This window comes from Pyrgilauda ruficollis, unplaced genomic scaffold (assembly GCF_017590135.1).
Source record: "Pyrgilauda ruficollis isolate IOZ18807 unplaced genomic scaffold, ASM1759013v1 scaffold138, whole genome shotgun sequence".
Lineage (NCBI taxonomy): Eukaryota > Metazoa > Chordata > Aves > Passeriformes > Passeridae > Pyrgilauda > Pyrgilauda ruficollis.
The window spans coordinates 1864206-1889137 of record NW_024512321.1 but is presented as its reverse complement, the minus strand read 5'-3'; the positions used below and the strand labels follow the sequence as shown (position 1 = coordinate 1889137).

At 47.7% G+C, this 24932-nt stretch overlaps 1 protein-coding gene across 3 annotated transcripts in view; it reads left to right on the top strand.

Moving 5' to 3' along the window:
- ZC3H3 (zinc finger CCCH-type containing 3) overlaps positions 1-24932 on the top strand; it is a 135644-nt gene that overhangs the window by 97421 nt on the left and 13291 nt on the right. For 2 of the 3 annotated variants that reach the window (XM_041459543.1, XM_041459542.1), the window contains exons 6-9: positions 7932-8013; positions 9881-10036; positions 11736-11805; positions 16586-16717. In XM_041459543.1, coding sequence (XP_041315477.1) covers positions 7932-8013; positions 9881-10036; positions 11736-11805; positions 16586-16717 — 440 coding nt within the window. Of the gene's footprint in view, positions 1-7931; positions 8014-9880; positions 10037-11735; positions 11806-16585; positions 16718-17555; positions 17675-24932 lie in introns of those variants that run through there. The other variant, XM_041459544.1, reaches the window with a different exon arrangement.

Sequence of the window (24932 nt, the reverse complement as noted above, 5' to 3'; positions counted from 1 at the left end):
CTGCACGAGCCGCTGCTGCTGCCAAGAAAGGAATTGCACTCTGTGAGCTGGGGCTGGCTCCAGCAGGGTTTTCCAAGTGTCCAGGCTATTTTTCCATGGGCAAATCCTCACCTGCATGATTTCCTCATGCTGAGGTTTTAGCTCTTGTTTGGAGAAAGGCTGGTGGCTCTGGGGACTCCAGAGGTGACAATTGGCCCCTTGAACAATGTGATTTTATTTATTGGGGTTTTCGAATTGTCTCCATGACTGTAGATTCCAGAGCCTTGGAGATACCCAGGATTGTTGAGCTCCCAAAGGTGGAGGCTTAAGAGGAGTTTTAAGTCCTCCTGAGCTGAGGCATCTCCCACATATTGTGATGGTGGCTCTGATCCCAGAGAAACAAATTATTAATTAAAACATGGTTGAGTTCAGCCTTCCAGAACTGGGGGGAATTTCCCTGCATGCATCCGGATGCACTTTCTGTCTCCATCCTGCTGTGTAACATCCCCTTCTGCCTCAGTTTCCCTTCTCTGCTGCAAAGGTGATCAGCTGGGGAGATGGAAGGTCATGGAATTATGGAATAGTTTGGGTCAGAAAGGAGCTTAAAGACAATCTCATTCCAAGCCCCTGCCATGGGCAGGGACACCTTCCACTATCCCAGGCTGATCCAAGCCCCACATCCAACCTGGCCTGGGATGCTTCCAGGGATGAGACAACCACAGCTTCTCTGGGCAGCCTGTGCCAGGGCCTCATCACCTTCACAGGGAAAAATTCCTTCCCAATATCCCATCTATCCCTGCCCTCTGGCAGTGGGAAGCCATTCCCTGTGTCCTGTTCCTCCATCCCTTGTCCCAAGCCCCTCTCCAGCTCTCCTGGAGCCCCTTTAGGCACTGGAAGGGGCTCTAAGTTCTCCCCAGAGCCTTCTGTGCTCTAAGCTGAACATTCCCAGCTCTCCCAGCCTGGCTTCAGAGCAGAGGGACTCCAGTCCTTGGAGCATCTCTGGACTCCCTCCTCCACTGCATGAGGCAGGGGACAGGTGATGGATGCTCCTGAACATGATTTGGGCTGCAGTGGGAGAGCTCAGAGATCTCCACAGAGCTGGAAGAAAGTGCTCTCTGGCCTCCCTGTTTTCCAACTAATTTTGGAAGTGCTGAATGTCACGGAAATGTGTTTCCCACTTTTTCAAGGATGATGAAATGCTTAGCGCTGCCATTGGCCCAGTGCTTGTGGGAATGAGGCTCCTTCCTCTGAGCCACTCCTTTTTACAGAAGGAAGGGAAGGATTCAGGACTGGAATGTTTCCACCACCCATCATCTGTCTCTGCTTTTAATTTTAAGAGGAATTAGGGAGGATTTGCTCCGGTGTGCTGGGCTTTGTCTTTTCCCCATGTCCATGGAAACATCCTAAGCCTTTTGTTTGTCCATCATGGCCCTATCTTCTGTCTTCAACACATCTTGAATGTGTTGGGATCATACTGGAGGGATAAGGAAGACTTTGGTGGTGAAGAGACCAGCCCAATGCACCAAAGTGTGAGAGCAGGGAAATTTGGAATGTTGCTATCCTCAGATTTCCACTGGTTTCGGTGTTGCTGGTGCCAGGATCCCTTTGTGCTCACTCCCTTTGAAGTGAATTCCTTGGGTTTGGTATTGCTCAGTCTCTTGCCTCTTGTTAAGCTCAATTCCTTGGGTTCTTCAGGATCAGTCCCTTGTTTTGGGATTTCTTAATCCCTCAGACGCTTCAATCTCAATTTCTTGGTTTTGGGATTGCTCTGTCCCTTACCCATCTTGAATTAAATCTCTTATCCTCTTTGGAAGTCATTCCCTTGGCTTTGGGGTTGCTCAGTCCCTTACCTCTTCTGATGTCAGTTCCCTGGCTCCCTCAATCTCAGTGCTTTTTTTTTTAGGATTATGGGAGCCCTTGGTCCCTTTTGATCTCAATCCCATGGCCCCTTTTTTACTCAAGCCTTTGTCTTGGGGATTCCTCAGTTCTTTCCTCTTTTCAGATTAGTTCTTTCTCTCTGGGGTTGCTCAATCCCTGGCCCCTTTTGGGCTGTTTCATGGTCCCTTCAATCTCAAGGCTTTTTCTTTGGGATTGGGGAATTCTTTCAGTCTCAGTCCATTCAATCTCAATCCCATGGTTTTGGGATTCTTCAACCCCTTATCCCTTTTGAGCTCAATTCCTTTGCACCTTCAATATCAATGCCTTTCTTGTCTTTGGGAATGAGGGATCCCTTGGCCCCTTCAATCTCAGTCCCTTGTTTGTGGAATTGTTCTGTGTCTTTGAGCTCAGTCCCTCAATTTCTTTAAACTCAATCCCTTGGTTTTGGGATTCCTCCTTCCCTTACCCCTTTTTAGCTCAATCCCTGCTTTTAGGGATGACTGAATCTCTTACCCCTCTGGACTGCAGTCCCATGAATTTTGGGGTTTGATGAGTCAATCCCTTAACCCCTTTCAAACTCAATCCCTTGTTTTTGGGATTCCTCAGTTCCTTACCCTTTTTCAGATCAGTTCCATGGCCCCCTCAGTCTCAGTGCCTTGTCTTTGGGATTGTGGGATCTCTTGGGCCCTTTGATGCCAACCTCTTGATTTTGGGATTGTTCAATCCCTCAGCCCCTTTGAGCTCAATCCCTTGGCCCCTTTTGAGCTCTCTCCCTTGGTTTTGGGATTGTTCAATCCTTTTATCCCTCTGGAGCTCAATCCTTTGGCCCCTTAAATCTCATGCCTTGCCTTTGGGATTGCTCAATCCCTTTTGCTTTATGAGCTCAATTCCTCGACTCTGGAATTGCAGGGATCCTGCTCCTGGCCCACATCTGCTCATACAACATCCAACCTGGAGCTGCTTCATTAATTGAAGCTGATTCATTAACTGAAGCTGCTTTGTTAATAAAACACTCGTGACCACCTGACTGAGGGACATTCATGGGATGCGGGGACAGTCAGGCAGGAAAACGGGAAAATCTCTGCTTGTTTAGAGGCAGCCCATCCCTTCTTTTTCTGTTGTCTTCTCCAGAATGAGGACTTGTGCTGTCCAGTGAGGGAAATAAATGACCCCCAGCAGCTGCGAGTGCTGATCCTCGAAATCCGCGGAACCCACTTAAATGAATAATAATTAAAGAAATAAATTTCCCCAAGTGCAGCCTCAAAACTTTCAGTTCAGCAATAAAGCCAAGGAGAGACTCGGAAAATGAATCGCTCGGCTCTTTCCGAAGGAGGCTGCGGTGGGAGAGGTGGGATGATAATGGAAACTATTAAAGGAGCCAGTGTGGTTTAAGGAAGCCTTTTCCAGGTCGTGTGGAAACAGGCTGAGGAGAGTTTGTGTGGTGATACTGACAACTGAGGAATAAAAGAGTTGAGCAATCCCAAAATCATAGAATTGAGGGGGAAGGGCCAAGGCAATAAGGAACCGCAAAACTTAGGCATTGAGCTCGAAAACGACCAAGGATATAAGGAATTGAGTAATCCCAAAGAGCAGGCACTGAAATTTAAGGGGCCATGGAATTGAGCTCAAAAGGAATAAGAGATTGAGGAATCCCAAACCCAAGGAATTGTGCTCAATGAGCCAAAGGACTGAGCTCAAAAGGGATAAGGGACTGAACAAATCCAAAACCTTGGGATTGGTGAGCAAAAAATGGGATGACCCTGTTGTGGTCATCCCCAGTTTGGAGCACTGGCCAGCAGAGCTGATCACCTGCCTGTCACTGCTTGGACAAACCCCTGGTTGTTCCCTCTGTGTGTAAGATTTCCATAAATTATCCTTGATTTGGGATTGTGTAAGTAGATGGGAAGCAATGGGCTTGATACTCAATACTCGTCATTTTAACAGTGTTCTCACTCTCTTGCCCATTATCCCTTAGTCTTGGCTCACCCTAACTCTGGATTTCTCCCTTTTTTTTTTTCCCAGTTTTTTACAGCTTTTCCACCATTTAAAACTAGTAAATTATGAAATAAGATGCTCCAACAGACCTTTCCATGAGATGAGGTCCTGATCCTTGAACTGTGCCTTGGAGCAATAAAGTCCTTCCTAAATAATTAAGCAGGTGATCATTAACTGTGATATTTGCAGCCAATTTTTAACTCAAAGGAATATTCAGAATATTGTTTTCAGGGTGTGTTTGTTGCATCCCAAGCCCCTGGGTGATGGGGAGCTGAGCAGGAGTGTTGGATTGAATGGGAGCATCCTGATATCATGTGGGAATGCTGGAAAGCAGCGAGTGTTGCTCCTGAGTGCAGTCCCTGGGCTGCCAAGGAAAATCTCTGCCAACCTTTCCCTGGAGGAGAAGGACCTTGAGCCTCAAGTTGTGTCTTGGGGTTATGGAAAAAAAAACCCCAGGATGCCAGAGATGGACCTGGATCCGCTTGAGATGAGTTTTAGGATTAAGGATAAGAAAAGTTCCTAATAAACTTGGAGTTGGTGTAGGGGTGCAGCATCCAACCCGCTTGTTTTAAGCTTTTTTATTGTTTGACAAGGATAAATTTTGCCTTTCCCCCCTTTTCCATCAAAATCTGGAATTCCAAATGTCAATCCAAATGCTGCGGAAAACACCGCGGGACTGCTTGGCTGTGGATTCCTTCCTAGGAGCAGGGAAAAAAAAGAAGGAGTTAGGCTGTAGCCCCTGCTATTAATCATAGCTGTAATCATGCATTTAATGAACATGACAGCTCCCGCTCCCTCCGGAGAGACGCGCGGAGTCTCCCGACTGGATTGGGAACAACAATCACTTCTCACCGCGAGCCACCGGAGCCGCTGGAGCTGCCAGCGTCGGGCTGGGATGATGCATTAAGAGAAACAACCCCGTTTGCACGGGCTGTGGGTTTCCTTACGGATGATGCTCTTCCAAGCAACTGAATCATCAGGAAAGGGGGAGAGAAATCCACCTGTCCCTTCCACAGGGTGGAAAATATCCCGGCTGATGCCGCTGTGCTGGGTGTAATCACTTCAAAAGCCCTCAATGTGCGGTTCTTGATGCTCTCTGTAGCAGCTTTTCTTTCTTTCCTGCTTTTCCCCCCCCTCTTCATTGTGTTCCTGCTGCCTTGGAGCGTGCACCTGGGAAGAATTTGCTGTGCTACCACTTTAAATTTCCATAGTGAGGGACTTTGGCAATGCCAAAGATGTGGGAGTCACTCTCCTGATCCGACAGCACTGCTGTGTCCTGATGTTCTCCCAGGCTGGGAAGCGACTGAGGAGAAAAACGGGACAGATCTGGAGCTGGGATGTGCCCAGTGTTTTGTCTGGACCAAATGAGACTCCCAAAGTCGAGCCCTGAGGGCAGTGTTTCAGCTTTTTGTTTAATTTAGGCCAGACTGCAGCAAATTTTGGCTCCTGATATTGGAATTTAACCCTTATCCCGTTTCTCAGTGTCTTTTGATGTCCCATTTTCACCCCAATTTCAATAATACACCCTCCAATGCCAGGAATATTTATTTATTAATTTATTTATTGATGCAAATATCTTGTAGTGACCAGTTGGGAATTCTGAGTTGACGAACACCCTAAAAATCCAAATTTAGTCTTCTTGAACCTCCTGAAAAGTTGGGAACAACCAATCCCCTCTCCTGCACCCCCTTCTTGTTACTTGGATATACACAAAGATTTTACTTTTATTTAAACTTTTTTTTCCATGATGCAACAGCTTCAAAAATATCCTCATGACAGAGCCTGAGTTTTCTCTGTAAATCTCAATGGATGGGGAAATGTTTAATTACAGAGCTATCTTGGCTTGGCTTCTCTTGGAGAAATATTTGGGTGATTTTCTAATAGTTTGGGGAGGATTTGCACACAGGATGAATAATTAGGAAGTGGGAGAATGTGGATGAGGGTTTTCTTTGCCGGCTTCCAGGTGCTTTGCCAGACCTGGATGGATCTCACATGGATTTTGTCATGGATGGGACCAGCTCTTGGATAGTTAAACTCCCTTTGGGATGTGAGTTAATTCCTGGAATGGGAGATTTACATCATACTATTGCATGGCTTCTTACTAGAAGATGAAAACTGGGGAAAAATAACCCAAAAAAAAAATAATTCCATTGATGTATTTTTGCTGCATAAAAATTCCAACCCACTGGCAGGAGGCTGTTGGCCCCTTTATTTATACTCTATTTATCTCTTTAGTGATTCCTCCTTTCTGGCCAAGATGACCTTTAAAGGCTCTTCCAGCCCTAACCATTCCATGATTCTTTGATCCCAAATTTGTTCATCCCTGTGTATCTGCTTTTATCCCCAAATATTAAATATTTAGAGGGGTTATGTGCTGCCCTCAGGAGCTGATTCCTGGTGTAGCTTTAAGGAATATTATACAGAATTCCAGAGGGCTGAGGATGCTCCAGCCCTATCCTAATGGATTTTAATTTGGGGCTTTCTCTCCACGTTGTTTGGGAAGTCAACCTTGCCCTTAATGGAGACTTTTCAGCAGCGTCTTTGGAGCATCCTAAAGTTGGAGAATGTTTATTCTAGAACAAAAAAAAAATTAGATGCTCCTACAGCTTGGGATGTGAAGGAATTTTAAAAAAAAACAGGGGAAAAAACCATCTCACTGGTGGCTCAAATGCCCCGTTGATGGAATTTGATGTGCAGAGGGAACAGATGGGGCTGCGCCGACGCCGGCAGCCGAGTGACAGCTCGCGGTGCCGCGCAATCAAATTCCACTCGCTCAACTTCCCAACACGCCCGGGCTGGCAGGCGAGTGACTGAGCCGCTCTCATCCCACCTGGAAAACTGAAATCCAGCCTTCCTTTCCCCATTCGTTCTTCCCTGCACCAGTCAAGGATGATTTAATTCCATGCGTGCATGGGTGGGAGTGGGCGCTGGGCTTCCCTGTCCAGCTTTGGGGAGCGGCCAAGCCAAGCCTGGAAATTTGTTGGATTGATGGTGCAAGGGTGGGATTTGCTTAGAGAACTGTTCTGACATGTTAGGGCGCTGAGAGGAAAAATTCCTCCTATGTTTGGGGCTGGCAAGGAGCATTTCTGCTCCAGCGGTGGGAAGTCCCTGAAGGGCATCTTTGTCCCTTGGTTCTCTGGGAGCTCTGTGCTTTGGGTTAAATAAGATTCTGGAATCATGGAATGGTTTGGGTTGGGAGGGAGCTTGAAGATCATCCAGTTCCAACTCTCTGCAAGGGCCAGGGACACCTTCCACTATTTCAGGTTGCTCCAAGCCCTGTCCAACCTGGCTTTGGATACTTCCAGGGATGGGTCATCCATAGTGCTTCCCTGTTCAGCTTTGGGGAGCGGCCAAGCCAAGCCTGGAAATTTGTTGGATTGATGGTGGAAGCGTGGGATTTGCTTAGAGAAGTGTTCTGACACGTTAGGGTGCTGAGAGGAAAAATTCCTCCTATGTTTGGGGCTGGCAAGGAGCATTTCTGCTCCAGCGGTGGGAAGTCCCTGAAGGGCATCTTTGTCCCTTGGTTCTCTGGGAGCTCTGTGCTTTGGGTTAAATAAGATTCTGGAATCATGGAATGGTTTGGGTTGGGAGGGAGCTTGAAGATCATCCAGTTCCAACTCTCTGCAAGGGCCAGGGACACCTTCCACTATTTCAGGTTGCTCCAAGCCCTGTCCAACCTGGCTTTGGATACTTCCAGGGATGGGTCATCCATAGTTTCTCTGGGCAATTTGTGCCAGGGCCTCCTCACTCTCCCAGGGAAGAATTTCCTCCTCATATCCCATCTCTCCCTGCCCTCTGGCAGTGGGAAGCCATTCCCTCGGTTTTGTCACTGCAGGTTCTTGTCCAGAGTTCCTCTCCAGCACTCGTGGAGCCCCTTTAGGCAACGGAGGGTGCCCCAAGTTCTCCCTGGAGCCTTTTCTTTTCCAGGCTGCACACCCCCAGATCTCCCAGCTTTTCCTCATGGCAAAGGGTCTCCATCCCTCCAGTCATTTTTGTGGACCTAAGGTACTGAGGGCTGTGTGAATTCCTGCAAAATTTCTCGATTCCAAGCAATGATCCATGTTTTTCTCTCTCTCCAGCCCTGAGATTGCACTCCACACCCAGTCCTGGGGTCTTTACACCCAGCCTGAGCAGATCCTCAACGTGCCGATACATTGCCAGGTCTGTATGGGCAACTCATGGGAAGCAGGAATGACGTGCTCCATCTTTGGAATTATGCTCAGGAGGGAATCAGGAGCTTCAGGAGCTGCTGTTGAACTGGAGGATGATTTGGTTAAGCTCTGGCTGTTGCTTTTCCGCAGATTCTACTTTGAGGTGGTTTTATGCTCAGCCAGAGCCTCCCCACCCTCCCAGGGAAGAATTTCTTCCCAATATCCCATCTATCACTGCCCTCTGGCAGTGGGAAACCATTCTCCCTTTTCCTGGCACTCCAGCCTTTATCCAGAGTCCCTCTCCAGCTCTCCTGGAGCCCCTTTAGGTACTGGAAGGGGCACTAAGGTCTGCCTGGACAGCCAGGCTAGACATTCCCAGCTCTCCCAGCTTGGCTCCAGAGCAGAGGTGCTCCAGCCATTGGAACATGTCCATGACCTCCTCTGGATCTGCTCCAGCAGCTCCACATCCCTCTGCTGCTGGACCCCAGAGCTGGAGGCAGCTCCACAGGTGGGATCTCACCTGAGTGACGCTGAGGAGCAGAAATCCCTTTTCCTGGCACTCCAGCCTTTATCCAGAGTCCCTCTCCAGCTCTCCTGGAGCCCCTTTAGATACTGGAAGAGGCTCCAAGGTCTGCCTGGACAGCCAGGCTAGACATTCCCAGCTCTCCCAGCTTGGCTCCAGAGCAGAGGTGCTCTAGCCATTGGAACATGTCCATGACCTCCTCTGGATCTGCTCCAGCAGCTCCACATCCCTCTGCTGCTGGACCCCAGAGCTGGAGACAGCTCCACAGGTGGGATCTCACGTGAGTGAGGCTGAGGAGCAGAAACTCCCCCTGTCCTGCTGCCCCTGCTGTGGGATGAGCCCAGGACATTCTGGGCTCCCATGGCTGGATCATGAGGAGCTTCTCATCCACCAACTCCCCCAAGTCCTCCTCAGGACTGTTCTCAATCCATTCTCCACCAGATTTGTGCTTGGGATTACCCACTACACATCCAGGACCTTACACTTGGCCTTGCATCTCCTTTTAATCCAGGAGCTGCAGACAGCCAATAATTACAGAAGTAAAAATGTGCATTTCCTCTGAAATAATTTCCTTGCACCTATGTTTTTCATGGCTAATGCACTGCATCCTCATCAAACCGGAGCTGACTGTGCCCTACCACCGATTTATCTACTTGGAGAGATCTGATGTGCCCTCCTATGATTTGTGTTCACCCGGATCTCAACACTTCCCCTCTTCCACCTGGTCCCACACATCACAAGAACTGCTGGATAATTCCCTCTCCAGCTGGAAGCTCATGGAAAACATGTGCTAAGCAACTTCTGAGCTCCTTAAGTAGCTTCTAGTGGGACCAGGCAATTAAAAAGAAGTTTTTCTGCTCTTTGGTGGTACTTTTTGTTCCTGTGGCTATCACGTAGGTGCCCATTCTTTGAGGTTCATGACCAGGTGCCCACTTGAAGGCCGTGAATAGCATCAGGCCCAGCTGGTGGGACGTGTGCTGAAGAGCCCTCCAAGTCATTCAGCCTTGGCATCCTGTGCTGCACAAGGAGAGGATGTTTCCTTCCTCACCATATTCCCCAAAAGCATGGGAAATCCTCTCCATGCTCATAAAATCTGGGGAGAGAATCAGAGTTATGGGGGTGGGAAGGGATCTCAGTGGTGACTTCAGTGTTACCTTACAGATTTTTAATGATTTGGGGCAAAATCAGCCAAAAACTGAAAATATTTAAGTGCTTATATGCACGAACTTCCTAAATACTTCTCTGCAAAGATAGGCTTCTCTGTGGTTTCAGGTAGTGTTGGGGTGTCCTCTCCATGTTGTTGTGGGGCTGGAGCTGGAGGTTTTCCCTGATCTTGTCCCTTTTTCTCCCTCAGCCGTGCTGTGCAGAGGAGCTTGGCCATCATCCGTCAAGCCAAGCAGAAGAAGAAAAAGAAGGAATATTGTATGTACTACAACCGCTTCGGGAAGTGCAATCGGGGAGAGAGCTGCCCCTACATCCATGATCCAGAGAAAGTGGCTGTCTGCACCAGGTAGGGATGGACATGGAATTGTGGTGAACTGGGACATTGGGTGGCTTTGGTGCTTCCTTGTGGGGTATTCCTAAGAGAAACAAACTGATAACAGAGATGTAGGACAACAGGGATGGGAGTTCTGGATCAGGTGTAGGTTCTGCACTGTTGGGTTGGAAGGAGGAGGACAAGAAGAGGCCAGAGAATCAAGGAATTGTTTTGGTTGGAAGGGGCATCAAAGATCATTGAATTCCAAACTGCTGACATAGGCAGGGACACCTTCCACTATCCCAGGTTGCTCCAAGCCCTGTCCAGCCTGGCCTGGAACACTTTTAGGGATGGGGCAGCCACAGTTTGGGAATTCCATTCCAGTCCCTCACCAGCCTCACAGGGAAAAGTATCTTCTTAATATCCTGTCTATCCCTCTGGCAGTAGGAAGCCATTCTCCTTGTCCTGTCACTCCATCCCTTGTCCCAAGTCCCTCTTTGGCTCTCTTGGAGCCTGTTTAGGCACTGGAAAGGGCTCTAAGGTCCCTTTGGAGCCTTCTTTTCTGGGCTGGGTGACTTGAGCCCCTGCCCTGACGTCACTCAAGGTTATTCCTTCAGGAGCATTCCTCAGATCCATTTGGATCAGTCCAGCAGGTTTGAATCCCTCAGCCTGTGACGTCGTGCAGCTCCGAGACTCGGTGATTTATTCCAGGAGAACTGATCTGTGTTGGCAGTTCATTAGACCTGCCCAAGAGTTGATTAAACTCTATTATGAGTCATTTAAAAAGTGCAGAAGAGCCAACTCCACTGATGAACTCCTGGAGTAATTTCTCCATAAAATTGCTGCTGTGCTGGAATCACTTGGAAGTTGCTCAAAGCTCGATGGGAGACGATAGAGGAGGGGAAGATAATTTATTGGTTTTTTTTTAACTGATTTTACTCCTTCTCACTCATTCTCCCATAACAAATCCCATAATTCCTTGGCTACTTTAGGAATTGTGCTCCTTGAAGTCTTTTGGGTCTCCATCCTGTCTCATTTCCATGGATCATTGGAGGACAACACTGATTTCTCCCACTTTTACTCTCCTCATCCTTGTTCCTTTATCTCCAATGCTATTCTTTAGCTTTCCCTTATAATTTTTTAATTTTGTTAATCTGCTCTCACAGTGGACAATCCTAGGAAAACTCTTGACATCCTCATGAGCTTTGGGATTTTGTTTCCTGTTCTGGGCCTGTCTTTGCTCCTCCTGGTCATTGGCCACTCCCACCTGGGGCTTCATCCAGCATCTCATAGAATGGGATCATAGAATCCTGGAATGGTTTGGATTGGAAAGGACCTTCAAGATCATACAATCCACTGCTCTGACATAGCCAGGGACACTTCCCACTATCCAAGCTCCAAGCCTTGTACAACCTGGCCTTGAACACTTCCAGGGATGGGGAATCCACAGCTTTTCTTGGCAACCTGGAATAATCAGGGCTCTAGGAAGGACTTTTCTCCTTCTGGGAGCATCATGCCTGAATTTTGGGATACAAGCCTTGCTCTGCCTACTAATGAGCAGCCAAATGTGATGAAAGAATAAAATCTATCAGGAATCATCAGCTGCTCTTCCAACAAGGGGGATCTGTACTAATTTAGGGTGTGAAATGGGTTTATGGATGAGCTTGGCAGCGATTGTGTGGTTTTTGTGACCCACCTCATGTCCAACCTGCTCCATCTGCTTTATCTCCAGGTTTCTCCGTGGCACGTGCAAGAAGACGGATGGGACCTGTCCGTTTTCCCACAAAGTGTCCAAGGACAAGGTCTGTGTGACTTCCCAACAGGAATGTGGCTCTGTGTGCAAAGGGGTGGTTGTAGGAAGGTTCTTCCTCACTGAGTGCTTCCAGCTGAGTTTGGAGTTTCCTTGCTGAACTGTTCAGGCTCCTGAATTGTGACAGAACCATGCAATGGTTTGGGATGGATGGGACCTTCAGGATCATCTCATTCCAACCTCTCTTCCATGGGCAGGAACACCTTCCACTACCCCAGGTTGCTCCAAGCCCCATCCAACCTGGCCTTTAATTTTTCCAGGGATGGGGCATCCACAGCTTCTCTGGGCAACCCGTGCAAGGTCTCACCACCCTGTGGTTGAGGTCTAGAAAACACCTGGACACCTAAGACCTGAGGTCTTAGAGGTCTAAAAAATACCTCCATGATCATCAAGTCCATTTAGTTGTGTCTAATCCTTCCCTACTTCCATAAGATCATATTTCCCCTGAAAATCCCTCTGTGCTGGGGTCGGAGGATGTTTTAACAAACATAACTTGGAGGTATAAATTAATAAAAATCAATTCTAAGTTGCCAAGAGGCAAAATCAGGTTGAAACCATGGCAAAACAACTCTGGAGTTCATTGTTTCCCACCTTCTTGATGTATTTGGAGCTCTGTGGTTTTATTGCACAAGGTGGAAAAATAATCCAGGGTTTTTATTTTGGGTTTATCAGTGATGATTTAGCACCTCAGCCTGTGTTTAGTGGCTGGGATCTCCACTTGGATGTAGCTTTGGAGACTCCAGCATGGAAGCTGAGGTGCCTGAGGCACGTTCCTTGTCCGTGGGGAGCTCATAAGTTATCTGGGAAGTCACTCCGAATGAGACACGGAGCACCAGATGTTTTTTACATGGATTTCTCTTCAGAGTCACTTAATCACAAGTACATAAAACAGGTACAGGGACAGCTGCATTCCCTCGCTCGTGGCGTGTCAGAGCAGGAATGGGGATGAGGATTGATAGATGGAAAAAAATTTGGGTTTTTTTTTCCTCCTGTAACAGCGTCAGACTTCAGAAATAAAGAAGCCAAAAATGAAGGAAGCTTTGCAGTGGGATTGGCTGTTGGTTTATCCAAAATTATTGTAATTAGTGAGGCCTACTACTTTTTGTCATCTGAGTAAAAGATGTGCAACCCTCTGCCTGCACCTCTGGGGTGAAGGATTGAAATTCATCCACAGAGCCATAAACTCCAAATTAAATGGAATTTCAGAAGGTGGTGAAGTCTTTTTTGGGCCCCAGGGCAGAAAAACGAGATGAAACTTGGGAATTGGACACGCCCAAGGAGCTGTTGCAGTTGGTGGTTTATCCACCAAAGAATGTGATGGTCAGATGTGGATGAATTTGTGGTCTCTCTAGGAATATTCCTTGGCATGTTTAAATTCCTGGTGGAGATGTGGCCTCAGTTTCCCTTCCGGGAACACTTGGTCCCTCAAGGAGGACCTCCAGATTTGGCTTTTGGGCTCTGTTTTGGGTGAATAAATGGAGAATGATGGAAAACTCAATCTTTAGCAGCACCTCACCAGTTTGGGAAGAATAACAGTGATATTGTGGTAATAAAACTGAATTAAAAAGGAGTGACCATGTCAAGGAGCTGTGTGCCAATAGCATTTTTTGGACAGAATCCCTGGGATAGCATCCCATGGGATGCAGTGACCTCAGCCCATCTCATCTTTATCCTGAGCTAATGAAGCATCACCTAAACTCAAGATGAATCATTAATTAACAAACCAAAATCAAAGCAGGCAGTGCCAGCTCTGAAAAGCTTTCGGAGCACGTTTTTCCTGCCATGCTCTATTGGGAAGGGGAATTATTTTTCACAGGATTAACCAACCTGAGGGTGGTTCAAAGGTCTCCCTGTTTGCCACCTTGTCATCAGCAAGGGCTGCAAGAGAAACAACCTCCTTCATGGAGTTCAAACTTGTTCCAGGGTGATTTATTGCCATGGGAATGCTGCTTCCTAAAGCGGGAAGCAACTTCACTTTCCAAGTCCTGGAGCTCCCCATTAAGCCGGGTGATTCTTGGCAAAGGTGGCTTTTCCCTCATTTATCAGGGCTGGGAAAAGCAGGTGGAGGCACTCAGCAGAGGAAGGAAGCAGTTTTCCTCCTGCTCGGGGAGTTTTTGGAGTAAATCTCACCTTTTCCTCAGGCGAGGGATTGTGCATGGTTGGTTTTTGGCTGTTTGAGTTGAGGTTTTAATGCAATCCATGTTTGTTTTTTTTTTTCCATGGCATGATGTGGTGGTTTGGGGATTCCTGATTTCGCTGGTCCCGTCGATTTCTCTGTGTGGTTATTGGAGAGGGGCACCCCAAAACATCCTCATCAGAGAAAGTTCAGGTTGTTGTGTATCTCACCTTGGTGGGATTTTACTAGGATGGGATATCCAGTCCAGGAGGTGAAGGATCAAAGGCTGGCAGGGCTTGGCTCTTGGTTTCAGGACAAAAGTGTTTCTCAGCCTTCGTGCACTCCCATGCCTCAGTTTCCCCACTGAAAAATAGGAATAATCACTATTTTCTGTGGGAAAAATCACTGTTTTCTATGGAAAACTGCATGGATTCAGCTGTTACAGCAGCAGGGAGCTTTTCCCCATCCTAGAGCAGCAAACCACTTGCTCCAAGCAGAGGATGGAGGATGGCTCCACTTTGTCACTGAGCTTTGCAGATCCATACCTCCAGTGGTTTTCATCACTCTAGTGATGGAAGAGCCTGGGGAAGAGGGAAAGCTATTCTTGTTCTGCCATGGGCAGGGACACCTTTCACTGTCCCAGGTTGCTCCAAGCACTCTCCAGCCTGGCCTTGGGCACTTCCAGGGATGGGGCAGCCACAGTTTCTCTGGGCATCCTGTGCCAGGGCCTCACACTTTAAAGAATTTTGCTCCACAGGAGACTCAGGCAGAGCCTTTGGTGAGAAGTGACAGACAGGGAATTTTTCCACAGTGGATCAGAGCCACTGACACATCCCAGCATTGGGGAGAAACCAGGAAATCTGAAGGAAGCGAAGGTTGCGAGAGGCCTGGACTCGAGAAGCCGCCTGCTGCTGTTCCAACAGCTTTTCCCCTTGAGGAACTCAGAAAGAATCAGCATTTTTCTCCCTAATAGAGCTTCAAAACTCAGTTGTGAGCAATTTGGAGGCTCACGTGGAGTTTCGGGTTCATTTAGCTGCTGCCTCCAGAGCTTGTAGAGAGTCAAAGCTGTCGAAGGCGGCCGCAGCGCCCCAGTGCCTTGAATTAATGTTATTGTTATTTGTGTGGACGTGCTGGGGTGCAAACAAGGTTAATTGAAATGAGAGCGCTGCTTCCTCTTGATAATGGCTCGGGCTTGACAGCGAGGAGGAGTTTATTTTTGTCGGAGAGCTGCCTTTATTATCCCTTTTTATTAGAGCTAATTTGGGCTCTATATCAAAAACTACATTAAGGGAATCGTTTACGGTCACACCACCAGCACTGCCAAAGATCGCCCCAGAGCCCTGTCCTTTATGTTAATGTCTGCAGTTAAAAGACAATTAAAAATAAACTCTCCTCTTTTAAAGCACCCTTTGTTTTCTTTCCTCTCGGCCTCCAGCGAGGCAATTTAGTTCAACCCTTAATGTGCCCTTCAGGGATAAGGGATTTTTCCGGATAGCCCCAGCCGTGGTTATTGCAGGATTGTAAATATTACTTGGGGATGCTTGAACTGGTGGGACCAGGATGCTACTGGTGAATGAGGAGATCAATACCACGCCGAGCAGTGAGGAAATTTGGGATGTAGGAGCAGGAGGAACCAGACCTTCGGGAAGCGCACATTCCAGGCGGCAGCTGCCTGGTCGGGGCGGGAAGTGGGAAGCTGCCTGCGGGTGCCGGTGAGTTAAGGATGCTGAAATATGGCAGCAGGCTGGTAATTTGTTTTTAATGATAACAGCTGGCAGAAGGTGAAGTTTGTGCTTTGAGGACGATGAGGAGAATCCTTGCTCCGTCGGTTTTCCCCGTCGGCTGTCACGCTGCAGAAACTCAGGAATGCGGGAGCGCGGGATCAGGGATCTGCTCTGTGTATCTTGCTGCTCTCCTTCTCCAATGCTCAGGGCAGGAGCTGCTCTCCTCCTTATTTCACTCCCTGCCTACCCCAGTGTGCAGGGACAGGCATCACAGTCCTAGGGAATTCCAGGATAATGCCTTGGAATGATGGAGCCCCCCCAAAATCCTTGCAGAGGTGCTTTTTCCCCCTTTCTAGGAACCACCTTTTGGAGCCTTTATCAAACCCTCTTCCAGCCAGCTCCATATCCATGGAAGAGCCAAATGGGAAGCACCCCCAGGATGCTGTTTTGGCCTTTGTGATGGCCAAAATTTCCTCTGGAAATTGGGATTCCTTCTGAGAATTCCCTGTGGGATGTTGCAGCTGGGCTGGGTGTGTTCCCTGCGCCACTGTTCCTATCTCCATCACTGCATCATTCCTTGTGAAAAGTGTTCCCAGAATTTATGACATTTCCCCATCCCTTCCCTACACTGCCCAGAGGGAATTTTCTTCCTGGTGGCAGTTTCCAGCTTTTCACCCTCTCTCCAGCATCCTGAAGGATGCTGAGGGAAGCGCCTTCGCTCCCTGCATATCCAAACACCGGGAACACGTAATACCAGGGAGCTGCCCTGCAGGAGACCAATGGAAGAGCTAAAAACACCTCTGGGATGGATGGCTGGCAAAAGATTTCTATTTATTATATACTTGTCACGCTTTTATTTCAGGTCTGGGGGTTGCAGTGATTCTGAGTCACGGGTTTAGGGAATTGCTGACAGATTTCTTCTCCTCTTGCAGATGCCGGTGTGTTCCTACTACTTGAAGGGGATCTGCAGCAACAGCAATTGCCCCTACAGCCACGTCTACGTGTCCAGGAAGGCAGAAGTCTGCCAGGATTTCCTCAAAGGATATTGTCCCATGGGAGAAAAGGTAAAGAGGGATTTATCCCAGCTGTTGTGGGCCAAAGCCAAAGCCATGAGCAGCGTCCTGCACCAGCTGTGGCACACAGGGAAGAGCTGGAAGCTGCTCAGCACCTGGATATGATGAAGAACAGTCCTATGCTTTTCTAAAGGGTTTTGGCAAAGTGGTTGGGTTGGGAAAAAAGGGAAAGAAGTCAAAGGCTTCAGCTCATCAGCATGCTGGTGTTTCCCTGGTAAGAGCCTCCATAGGGTGTTTGTGTTATCAGTGTCTGAGCTGGAAGCACCTGCCCTGAAAACCCCTCACTAAAACAGAGAAAAAATGTAGGGAAATATTTAGGATTCTCTGTTTTATCTAGAAAATCCATAGCCATTAATGCTTATTTTCCACACTGGCTCCATGATGGGTTAAAACTTGAGCCTTAAATCCTGTGGCTTAGTTTTAGGAGCAAGACCAGGCTTGCTCAGCATCCAGCTGTGCCTGGGGGATTCATGAAGCCACCTCCAGGTCCTGGGGATGGTTTGGATCTGTGCAGTGAAGTCCTACAGGACTTCATGTGCACCTTGGGGAGAGTTGCAACCACATCCATGAGCTTTTGGTGCTTGATGTAACGTAGAAATTCTGGGAGCAGCTTTCCTGGAGCAGGGCTTGGAGCCAGCTGCCATTTGCTGTTCCAAAGGAATTTGGAACACACAGGATCTCACCATTCTGTGTCATGGCTGAGAGGGTTGGCCATGCTGGTGTTACCTTGGGAATCCAAGTGTCTGTCCTGACTCCTCTTTGCCATTTTCCAAATGGGTTATGGGTTATGGTATGGGATTTCTGCTCATCCTTGGACAATTGTTACCAGCAGGAAAGGGGGGAATTCAGCCCCTCTGCCCCACTCGGGTGAGACCCCACCTGCAGAGCTGCCTCCAGCTCAGGATCCAACAGAAGAAGGAAGATGGGGAGCTGCTGGAGTGAGTCCAGAGGAAGCCACGGAGATGCTCCGAGGGCTGGAGCCCCTCTGCTCTGGAGCCAGGCTGAGAGAGCTGGGAATGTCCATCCTGGAAAAGGAAAGGCTCTGAGGAGACCTTAGAACCATTTCTAAGGGGCTCCAGGAGAGCTGGAGAGCAACTTTGGACAAGGACTCAGAGTGCCAGGACAAAGGGGAATGGTTTTCCACTGCCAGAGGGCAGGGATAGATGGGATATTGGGAAGAAACTATTCCCTGTGAAGGTGGTGAGGCTCTGGCACAGGGTGTCCAGCCCAGAGGGCTCTTCTCCTCCTTTTCTCCATCCTGGTAGCGCTCATTTGCAGAGGTACAACCCATCAGGAGAAGCTGTAGGTGCTCAGATCCCACCAACGTGGCCACCAGCCTGTCCCAGAATCCAAACACAACGTTGGATGGAATCCTAGTATCATTTAGGTTGGAAAAGACCTCTATGATCATTGAGCTCAGCTTTGAGCACAGCACTGTCGAGTCCCACTAAACCCCATCTGGCGTTTTCCCCATCCTTTCCCGAGGAGAAAACACCAAAGAGCAAAAACCAGGGAAAAAAGCCAAAAGTGTGAGTTCTAAGGAAAGCAGGACATCAGCAACAGCAGAGGGAAGCTCTAATAAATTAGTCTGGGCCTAATTACTTTTTGTGGCAGCGCGTGGAGGGGGACTTGATGCAGGATAAACATTCCCTCAGAAGGAAAACACAGGCATCCTGCCACCTCCCTCCAGCGCAGCTCCAACCACGCAGGCAGGGTCCCGACAATTATTTTTAAAATATTCCAATTTAAATGAAAATATAAAAGAGATATTTAGAATATTTATTCTATTAGGAAAAGTGCTTACGGCGTCACTTTTGGAATGTCGGGAAAGCATTCTCCTCCAGATGATGGATAGCAGCCTGTAATTATATATGGGGAGAAATTGCTGAGCGGGCCATATTTAACTGGGGAGGAGAAATTCCAGCTTGGGCCATTAAGGGTTAATTTTATTCTCTAAATAATATAAAAAGTGCTGAGTCCGTGCCTTTGCTCCAAGTAGAAAGTCCTCAAATGGACCCCGGAGAGTTTATAATATTCTACTGAATCAAGGAAAAATGTTAACCTTGCTTCATAAAACGATGGCTTGTTAAAGATGCGCAGTCCCTTTTCTTGTGAATTATTTAGGATGGGAGTAAATCTTCCCTCGTTCTGCCTTTCCCTGTCCGAGCAATGTTGGTTTGAAGCACAAAGAGCACAGAATGCGAAGGTGTGCGACTCCGGTGGAGCATCCTGGGTGGATAAACTCCAACGAGGCTGGTCCATAATTAGGAGATTAGGTTGTTTTATGCTGATTTTTGGCATGCTGGGCTCTTCTTCCAGTTGCGTTTTCCTCTTTGTGCCCTCCCAGACAAACACAATTCCTGATTTTTAGCAGACCTCCATCAAAAATGTCCATTATTATCCATAATTTATGGCGTGTTGTTGGCAGCGTTGTCTCTTAAGGACTTCCTAGGATGTGTTGCAGCATTCTCAGGATAAGTTGATCCGCCTTTGACCCATTCCATGGACTGTAATTCCAGCTGCTCTTTGTACAAATGACGCCAGGACTGACTCACTGGCTTCACCAGGAATTTAGAATTAAGTGAGAAAGCTTTAATTTTGCATCCCTAATCCTTTTTTCAGGAATGTAGAGGGTCTAAATCCACCCTTGGGGAAGGGGACAGCTCCTGTACAAGACCATGATCACATCCTTCTTAAAGGGAATGTTACCCCCAATATTAATTAATTGGTCAAAAGTTGGACCTGATGATTTTGGAGAGCTTTTCCAACCTAAGTAATTCCAGGATTCTGTTTCCAGAAGGGAGCTGGTGGCAGAGATAGAACCTTGGTTTACAGCATTTCTACAGGTTCCTTGGTCATGGGTTGGGAAGTTCCTTCACCATTTGTGCTTCCTAAAGAGATCATCCTAAACACAAATGTCATACGTGTCCCTTAAAGCCATGGAGTGACTCCCACCTCGGAAATCTCTGTCCCAGTTTTCCTGGAGCTCCCTGCCCTTCCCTGGCACCCTGACCTGGTCATGCTGGGAGGTCCCTCTGGGCTTGGCCACCTGCACTGGAGGAAGCCCCAAGAAGGAAGTGGGAAGAGAGGGAGAAATGGGGCCTCAGGTTCTTCCCAGGGTTTTCCAGAGATGTTTTCATGAGCTGCTCTGCGGTCAGAGTTCCTCTGTGGTTCCACATCCCTCCTCCCATAATGGAGCCTTGTGCAGGGGCTTGGAGGAGGAATTCTCTAGGAGAAGATGGGATGAGGCTGGTGAGTGTGAGGGATGAGGCAGCACCAGTAAGTGAAGTGTCTGTGGTGACGTGACCCCAGAGCAAGGGACAAGCAAGAGAAGACATTGGATGGAGACATTGTGGATGGCCCATCCCTGCAAGTGTTCAAGACCCGGTTGGATGGGCTTGGAGCAACCAGGAATAGTGGAAAGTGTCCCTACCTATGCCAGAGGATTGGAACAGGATGGGCTTTAAGGACCTTTCCAACCCAAACCAGATTTGATGGCAAACCAGGGGCTGGGATCTCTGTGAGGCCGAGAGCCTGGAGCTGGGAGCTCATCCATAGATGATCCCAAGGACCACCTGCCTTGGGATTTTCTTCCCAAGCACAAAAGATGAAGGAGGAAAGATTTAGATGGGATATTGGGAAGAATTCCTTCCTGTAAGGGTGGTGAGGCCCAGGCAGAGGTTGTCCAGAGAAGCTGTGGCTGCCCCATCCCTGGAAGTGTCCAAGGCCAGGTTGGACAGATCTTGGAACAACCTGGGATACTGGAAGGTGTACCTGCCGACAGCAGGGGTTTGGAATGAGATCATTAAGGTCCTTTCCAACTCAAACCACTCAACGATTCCATTGTTGCATCTGGAAAATTGTTTTGTATTAAATAATCTTCCCCCCTCCATGCCCATTAGCGCCAGAGCCGCATTAAATCCCTCTCTCCGGATTGTTTCCATCGGCTGCCTTGGAGCCTGTGGGTAAATTGTTCCCTCATGGGAGCTGTTAAACAGTGAGACACACTGAGATTAAACAACAAAGCTTCCCTGGAAAGGCACGGGGAGATGTACTGGAATAAATCATGGATAAGAGGAGAATCTGTTGCCATCCCTCTGGAATCCCAACTGGCACAAGCAGCCTTGTGATGGTGAGGCTTGACATGGGGACCTGCCATGGCAGGAGGCTTGAGCTGTGCTGGGACCACTCATCCCAGCTCATCTTATTCCTAAAATACATCTTTTTATTGGACCAAGAGCTTTCACATAAAGCTCTAATTTCTGCCTTATCTATGTAAAAAATATGGGACAGGGGCAGCACTGCCTGAGGAAGTGCTGCTTCCTTGGGAAGAATAATTTTCCTCCCCCAGGTGGAGCTTGGTGGTTTTTGCAGTGGCAGCTGCTTGATTTTGCTGTAGAAAATCCAAATGTGGGGATTTTTTCTCAGCTGAAACCTTGTTCTTGTGTGGTTTTTTGTGTGTTTGGTTGGTTATTTTTTTCCTTTTCTGGTGTAAGTTCAACAATTTCCCACCAGAAATGTAATGTTTTTGTGTGTCTGATACAGTTTAACAATTTAACACATTTCTTTAGAAAAAGCCACGTGAGCTGTGTTACAACAGTAAATATTAAATGTCTGTGAGGTTTTCTCTTAATTATCCAGTGATGGAGATCAGCAGCCTGGGATCCTGGTTTTCCTTAATCTTTTATCATGGAAAGGTGAAGTTCAACACTGTTCATGCTTTCTGATCTCAGCTGGCTTTTCTGGTTCTACCAGCATTTTTCTTTCCTCACAGCCATCAGATCTTGGTATTTCTGGGTCTTTTTTCCCCCTCCTTTGATCCCAGGTTGACTCCCAACCAACTTGGCTTTTTCTTGAGGAACTCTTGAACAAAAGGTTGTCCAGCCCTGGCACAGGCTGACCTGGCAAGTTGTGGAATACTCATTTCTGGAGGGATTTAACAGCCCTGTGGAAGTGGCACTTGTGGACATGACTTAGTGGTGGCTTTGGCAGTGCTGGGGGAATGGGATTTTTCAACCTAAACAATTCCCTGATTCTATAATAATTTAGAAATAGCTGATGGAGAGCTCTGCCTTTGATAGCTCTTTTATAGTCCACTGCAGCTGTATGAAAATCAACTAGAAAAGGAACTTAATTTTGTTTATCCTTAATTTTGGCTCTGGCTGACAGATGTTTTTTGGGAGCTTGATTTGGGAATTTTTTCCCCCATAATGTGTAGCAGAAATCTTCAGTCATCAAACTGATGAGCAAGTGGAATTTTTATTTAAAATTAAGTATGGGTAGGATTGGTAATGAGGCTGTTTTTGAGGTCATCAGTAGTGTCCAGGATGGATTTGAGCTGGCTGAAATCTCTCCAGGTTCATCCCATGGGTTTGCTGGGGATGTTGAGTCCTTGTCCACATCCTTTGGGCAACAAATGCTGCTGATAATAAATGATAAATCCAGTTGTGGCAATGGGATCTTCCCATTGGAAGCAGTTTGTAGCCTTCAGAAGAGGTTTAAAACTGATCAGGATTCTTCCATGGCCAATCCTATCCTCATATCTCTATGAAAATCTTGTGGGTTTCCAGTTGTATCTCATAGTTTGTAATGGGATAATGAAGGTTCTTATTGCTCCTTTAATTTAACTGTAGCATCTCCAATGGAATTCTGATCCTTACATTAAAGATGGGGCTTATCAGGATGCACTGGAACTGCTTAATAGCCTGGGATTGTTGATAACAGCACCAAGATAAATCCCAGGCTGAGATTTCCTCTTTCTTACACTTTAATATCTTTGTAGAAGGAGGTGGGGCACAAAATGTGAAAATTGGGAAGTCTGGGAGAAGAGCAGCCACAGAATCACAGCTCTAACGTGGGAGTGTAGTGACAAGGCATAGACTTCCTGGTTTCAACCTGAACTTCTGAACACAAAACCCAGCAGATTGGGTTTTGCTTCTTGTCTGGAATCTCCCTTTAATTTGATCTGTTCTCTGTCAGAAAATCCCCACATCCCAAGAGCAGTGGGTGATTCCCAGGATCACAGAATGGCTCTGGTTGGAAGCGACCACAATGGGGCATCTGGTCCAAGCTCCCTGTTCCAGCAGGGACATCCCAGAGCACATGCATTGTGTCCAGAGGGTTCTGGAATATCTCCAGTGAGGGAGACTCCCACCCTTTCTGATCTCTGTTCAGGGCTTGGTGACTGCATAGGGAGGATGTTCTGCCTCATATCCAGGTGGAATTTCCTGGGATCAGTTCCTGCCCATTCCTCTTGTGCCATTGCTGGGCCCCCCAGAGCAGAGCCTGGTCCATGCTCTGAGCCCTCCCTGCAGACAGGGACACACAGGGATGAGGTCCCCTCTCAGCTGTGTCTCCTCTCGAGGCAGAACAGCCCCAGCTCCCTCAAACTTTCCTTACCAGAGGTGCTCCAGTCCCTTCATCATCCTCATTGTCCTCCTCTGGACCTGCTCCAGGAGTTCCATGTCTCCAGCACTGGACAGAGCACTCCAGATGTGCCCCATCTGTTCTGAAGAGAGGGACAGCATCACCTCCCTCAACTTTCCTAAGGCACCTCCCTTAATTTACTCTTCCTAATGATCTCATTGGTGATTCTTTGAGCCACCTGGAACCAGGCATGTGGTGGAGCCCATGATCCCTGATGGAAATGGTGCCATTGGGAATGCCCAGTGGGTGTCTGCCTCACTCCACACCCAACAGTGATGATTTGTGGTTGGGAATTACCATTGATGGGTAGACCATGTGAAAGTGGCTCTGTTGTGGCTTTCGAGTGGAATGGATGGGATCGTGGAGGTCCCTAATGGAAATGGGGTTCCTCAAAGCAGTGCAGGGGATGGTTGAATTCCGTAGGCATTGCCGCTAAAGGATGAATGCTGGGTTCAGAATTCACCTTTTGGACGTGCAAAAAGTTACAGCCAATGACTCAATTTCCAGTGGAAAACAGTGACAGGTGGTGGCCCTCAAGGGTCTGTACTGGGACCAATGCTAATTAATGCCTTCATTAATGACATAATGGGATTGGATGCCCCCTTGGCAAGTTTGCAGATGACACCAAGTGGGTGTTGCCGTTGTTTCACAGAATCCTGGGATTGCAGACTGGTTTGGGTTGGAAGAGGCCTTAAAGACCATCCAGTTCCAACCTCCTGCTTATGAGCAGGGATTCCCTCCCATCTCCTTTGCTGCCTCTTAAATATGATTTTCCCAATGATTTTCAAAGCACCATCCTGGTCTTGCTCCAGCTCCAGAGGTATTTTAGCTCAAATGTTGTTTTATTTCCTGAAAATACCAAGTGAGAGGGTTTATGGATTTGCAGTGGATTCTGGAGAGATTTTAGATCCCAAATTCCTCTGATCATTTGGAGATGACCATCAGGAGTCATCCCTTCCCTACAGGCATTTTGCTGGGCAAACTGTTTTGAGGGCAGAAACTTGTTTTACAGCAAATTCCTTCGGATAACCACATTGGTTAAATTTCTCCATCATTATTCCAGTCTGGATGATGTTCGGATGTATTGTCCTCCAGGTTTTAATGACAGGGAGCCGGGATTTTTTTTTTTTTAAAGGCTTTTTTTTTTTTTTAAAGGCTGTTTCCATCTGCACCCAATTATAAAAAAGCAATCGGAAAAAAGCCATTTACTGGCTGTCACTTTGGAGCGGCATCAAAACAGCTCCAGCACCTCCAGCCATCACTTCCCAACAGCCACTTAGAAGGACATTAAAACAGCCTGACATCCATCCACTCCATTAATCCCACTGCTTGGCCGTGGGGATACCTGGAATAGCTTCGGCAAAAGCTGCATGGATGCTCAAGAGGGCTTTAAAAAGTAGGAAACACTGGAGTTGAGGCACTTGAGTTTTGGGGATTTTAATGCTCCTCTTCCTGTGAAGGTCTGGTTGGTGGGATTTGTGTCCGTCATGATGGATAGTGGGATGGACATGGATCCCAAGGAGATGGAAAGAGTGCTTCAGCACTTTGTCATCTCTTCACTGAATTGGTCCAGGATGTATCCTGTCTGCAGGTAAAATGAGAGAACAAAAATATCTTGTGGAGACAGGCTGGGAGAGCTGGGAATGTCCAGCCTAGAGACAAGCAGGTTCCAGGGAGACCTTGGAGGCTCTCCCAGTGTCTAAAGGGGCTGCAAGAGAGTTGGAGAGGGACTTTGCACAAGGGATGGAGTACGAGGAAAAGGGAGAATGGTTTCCCACTG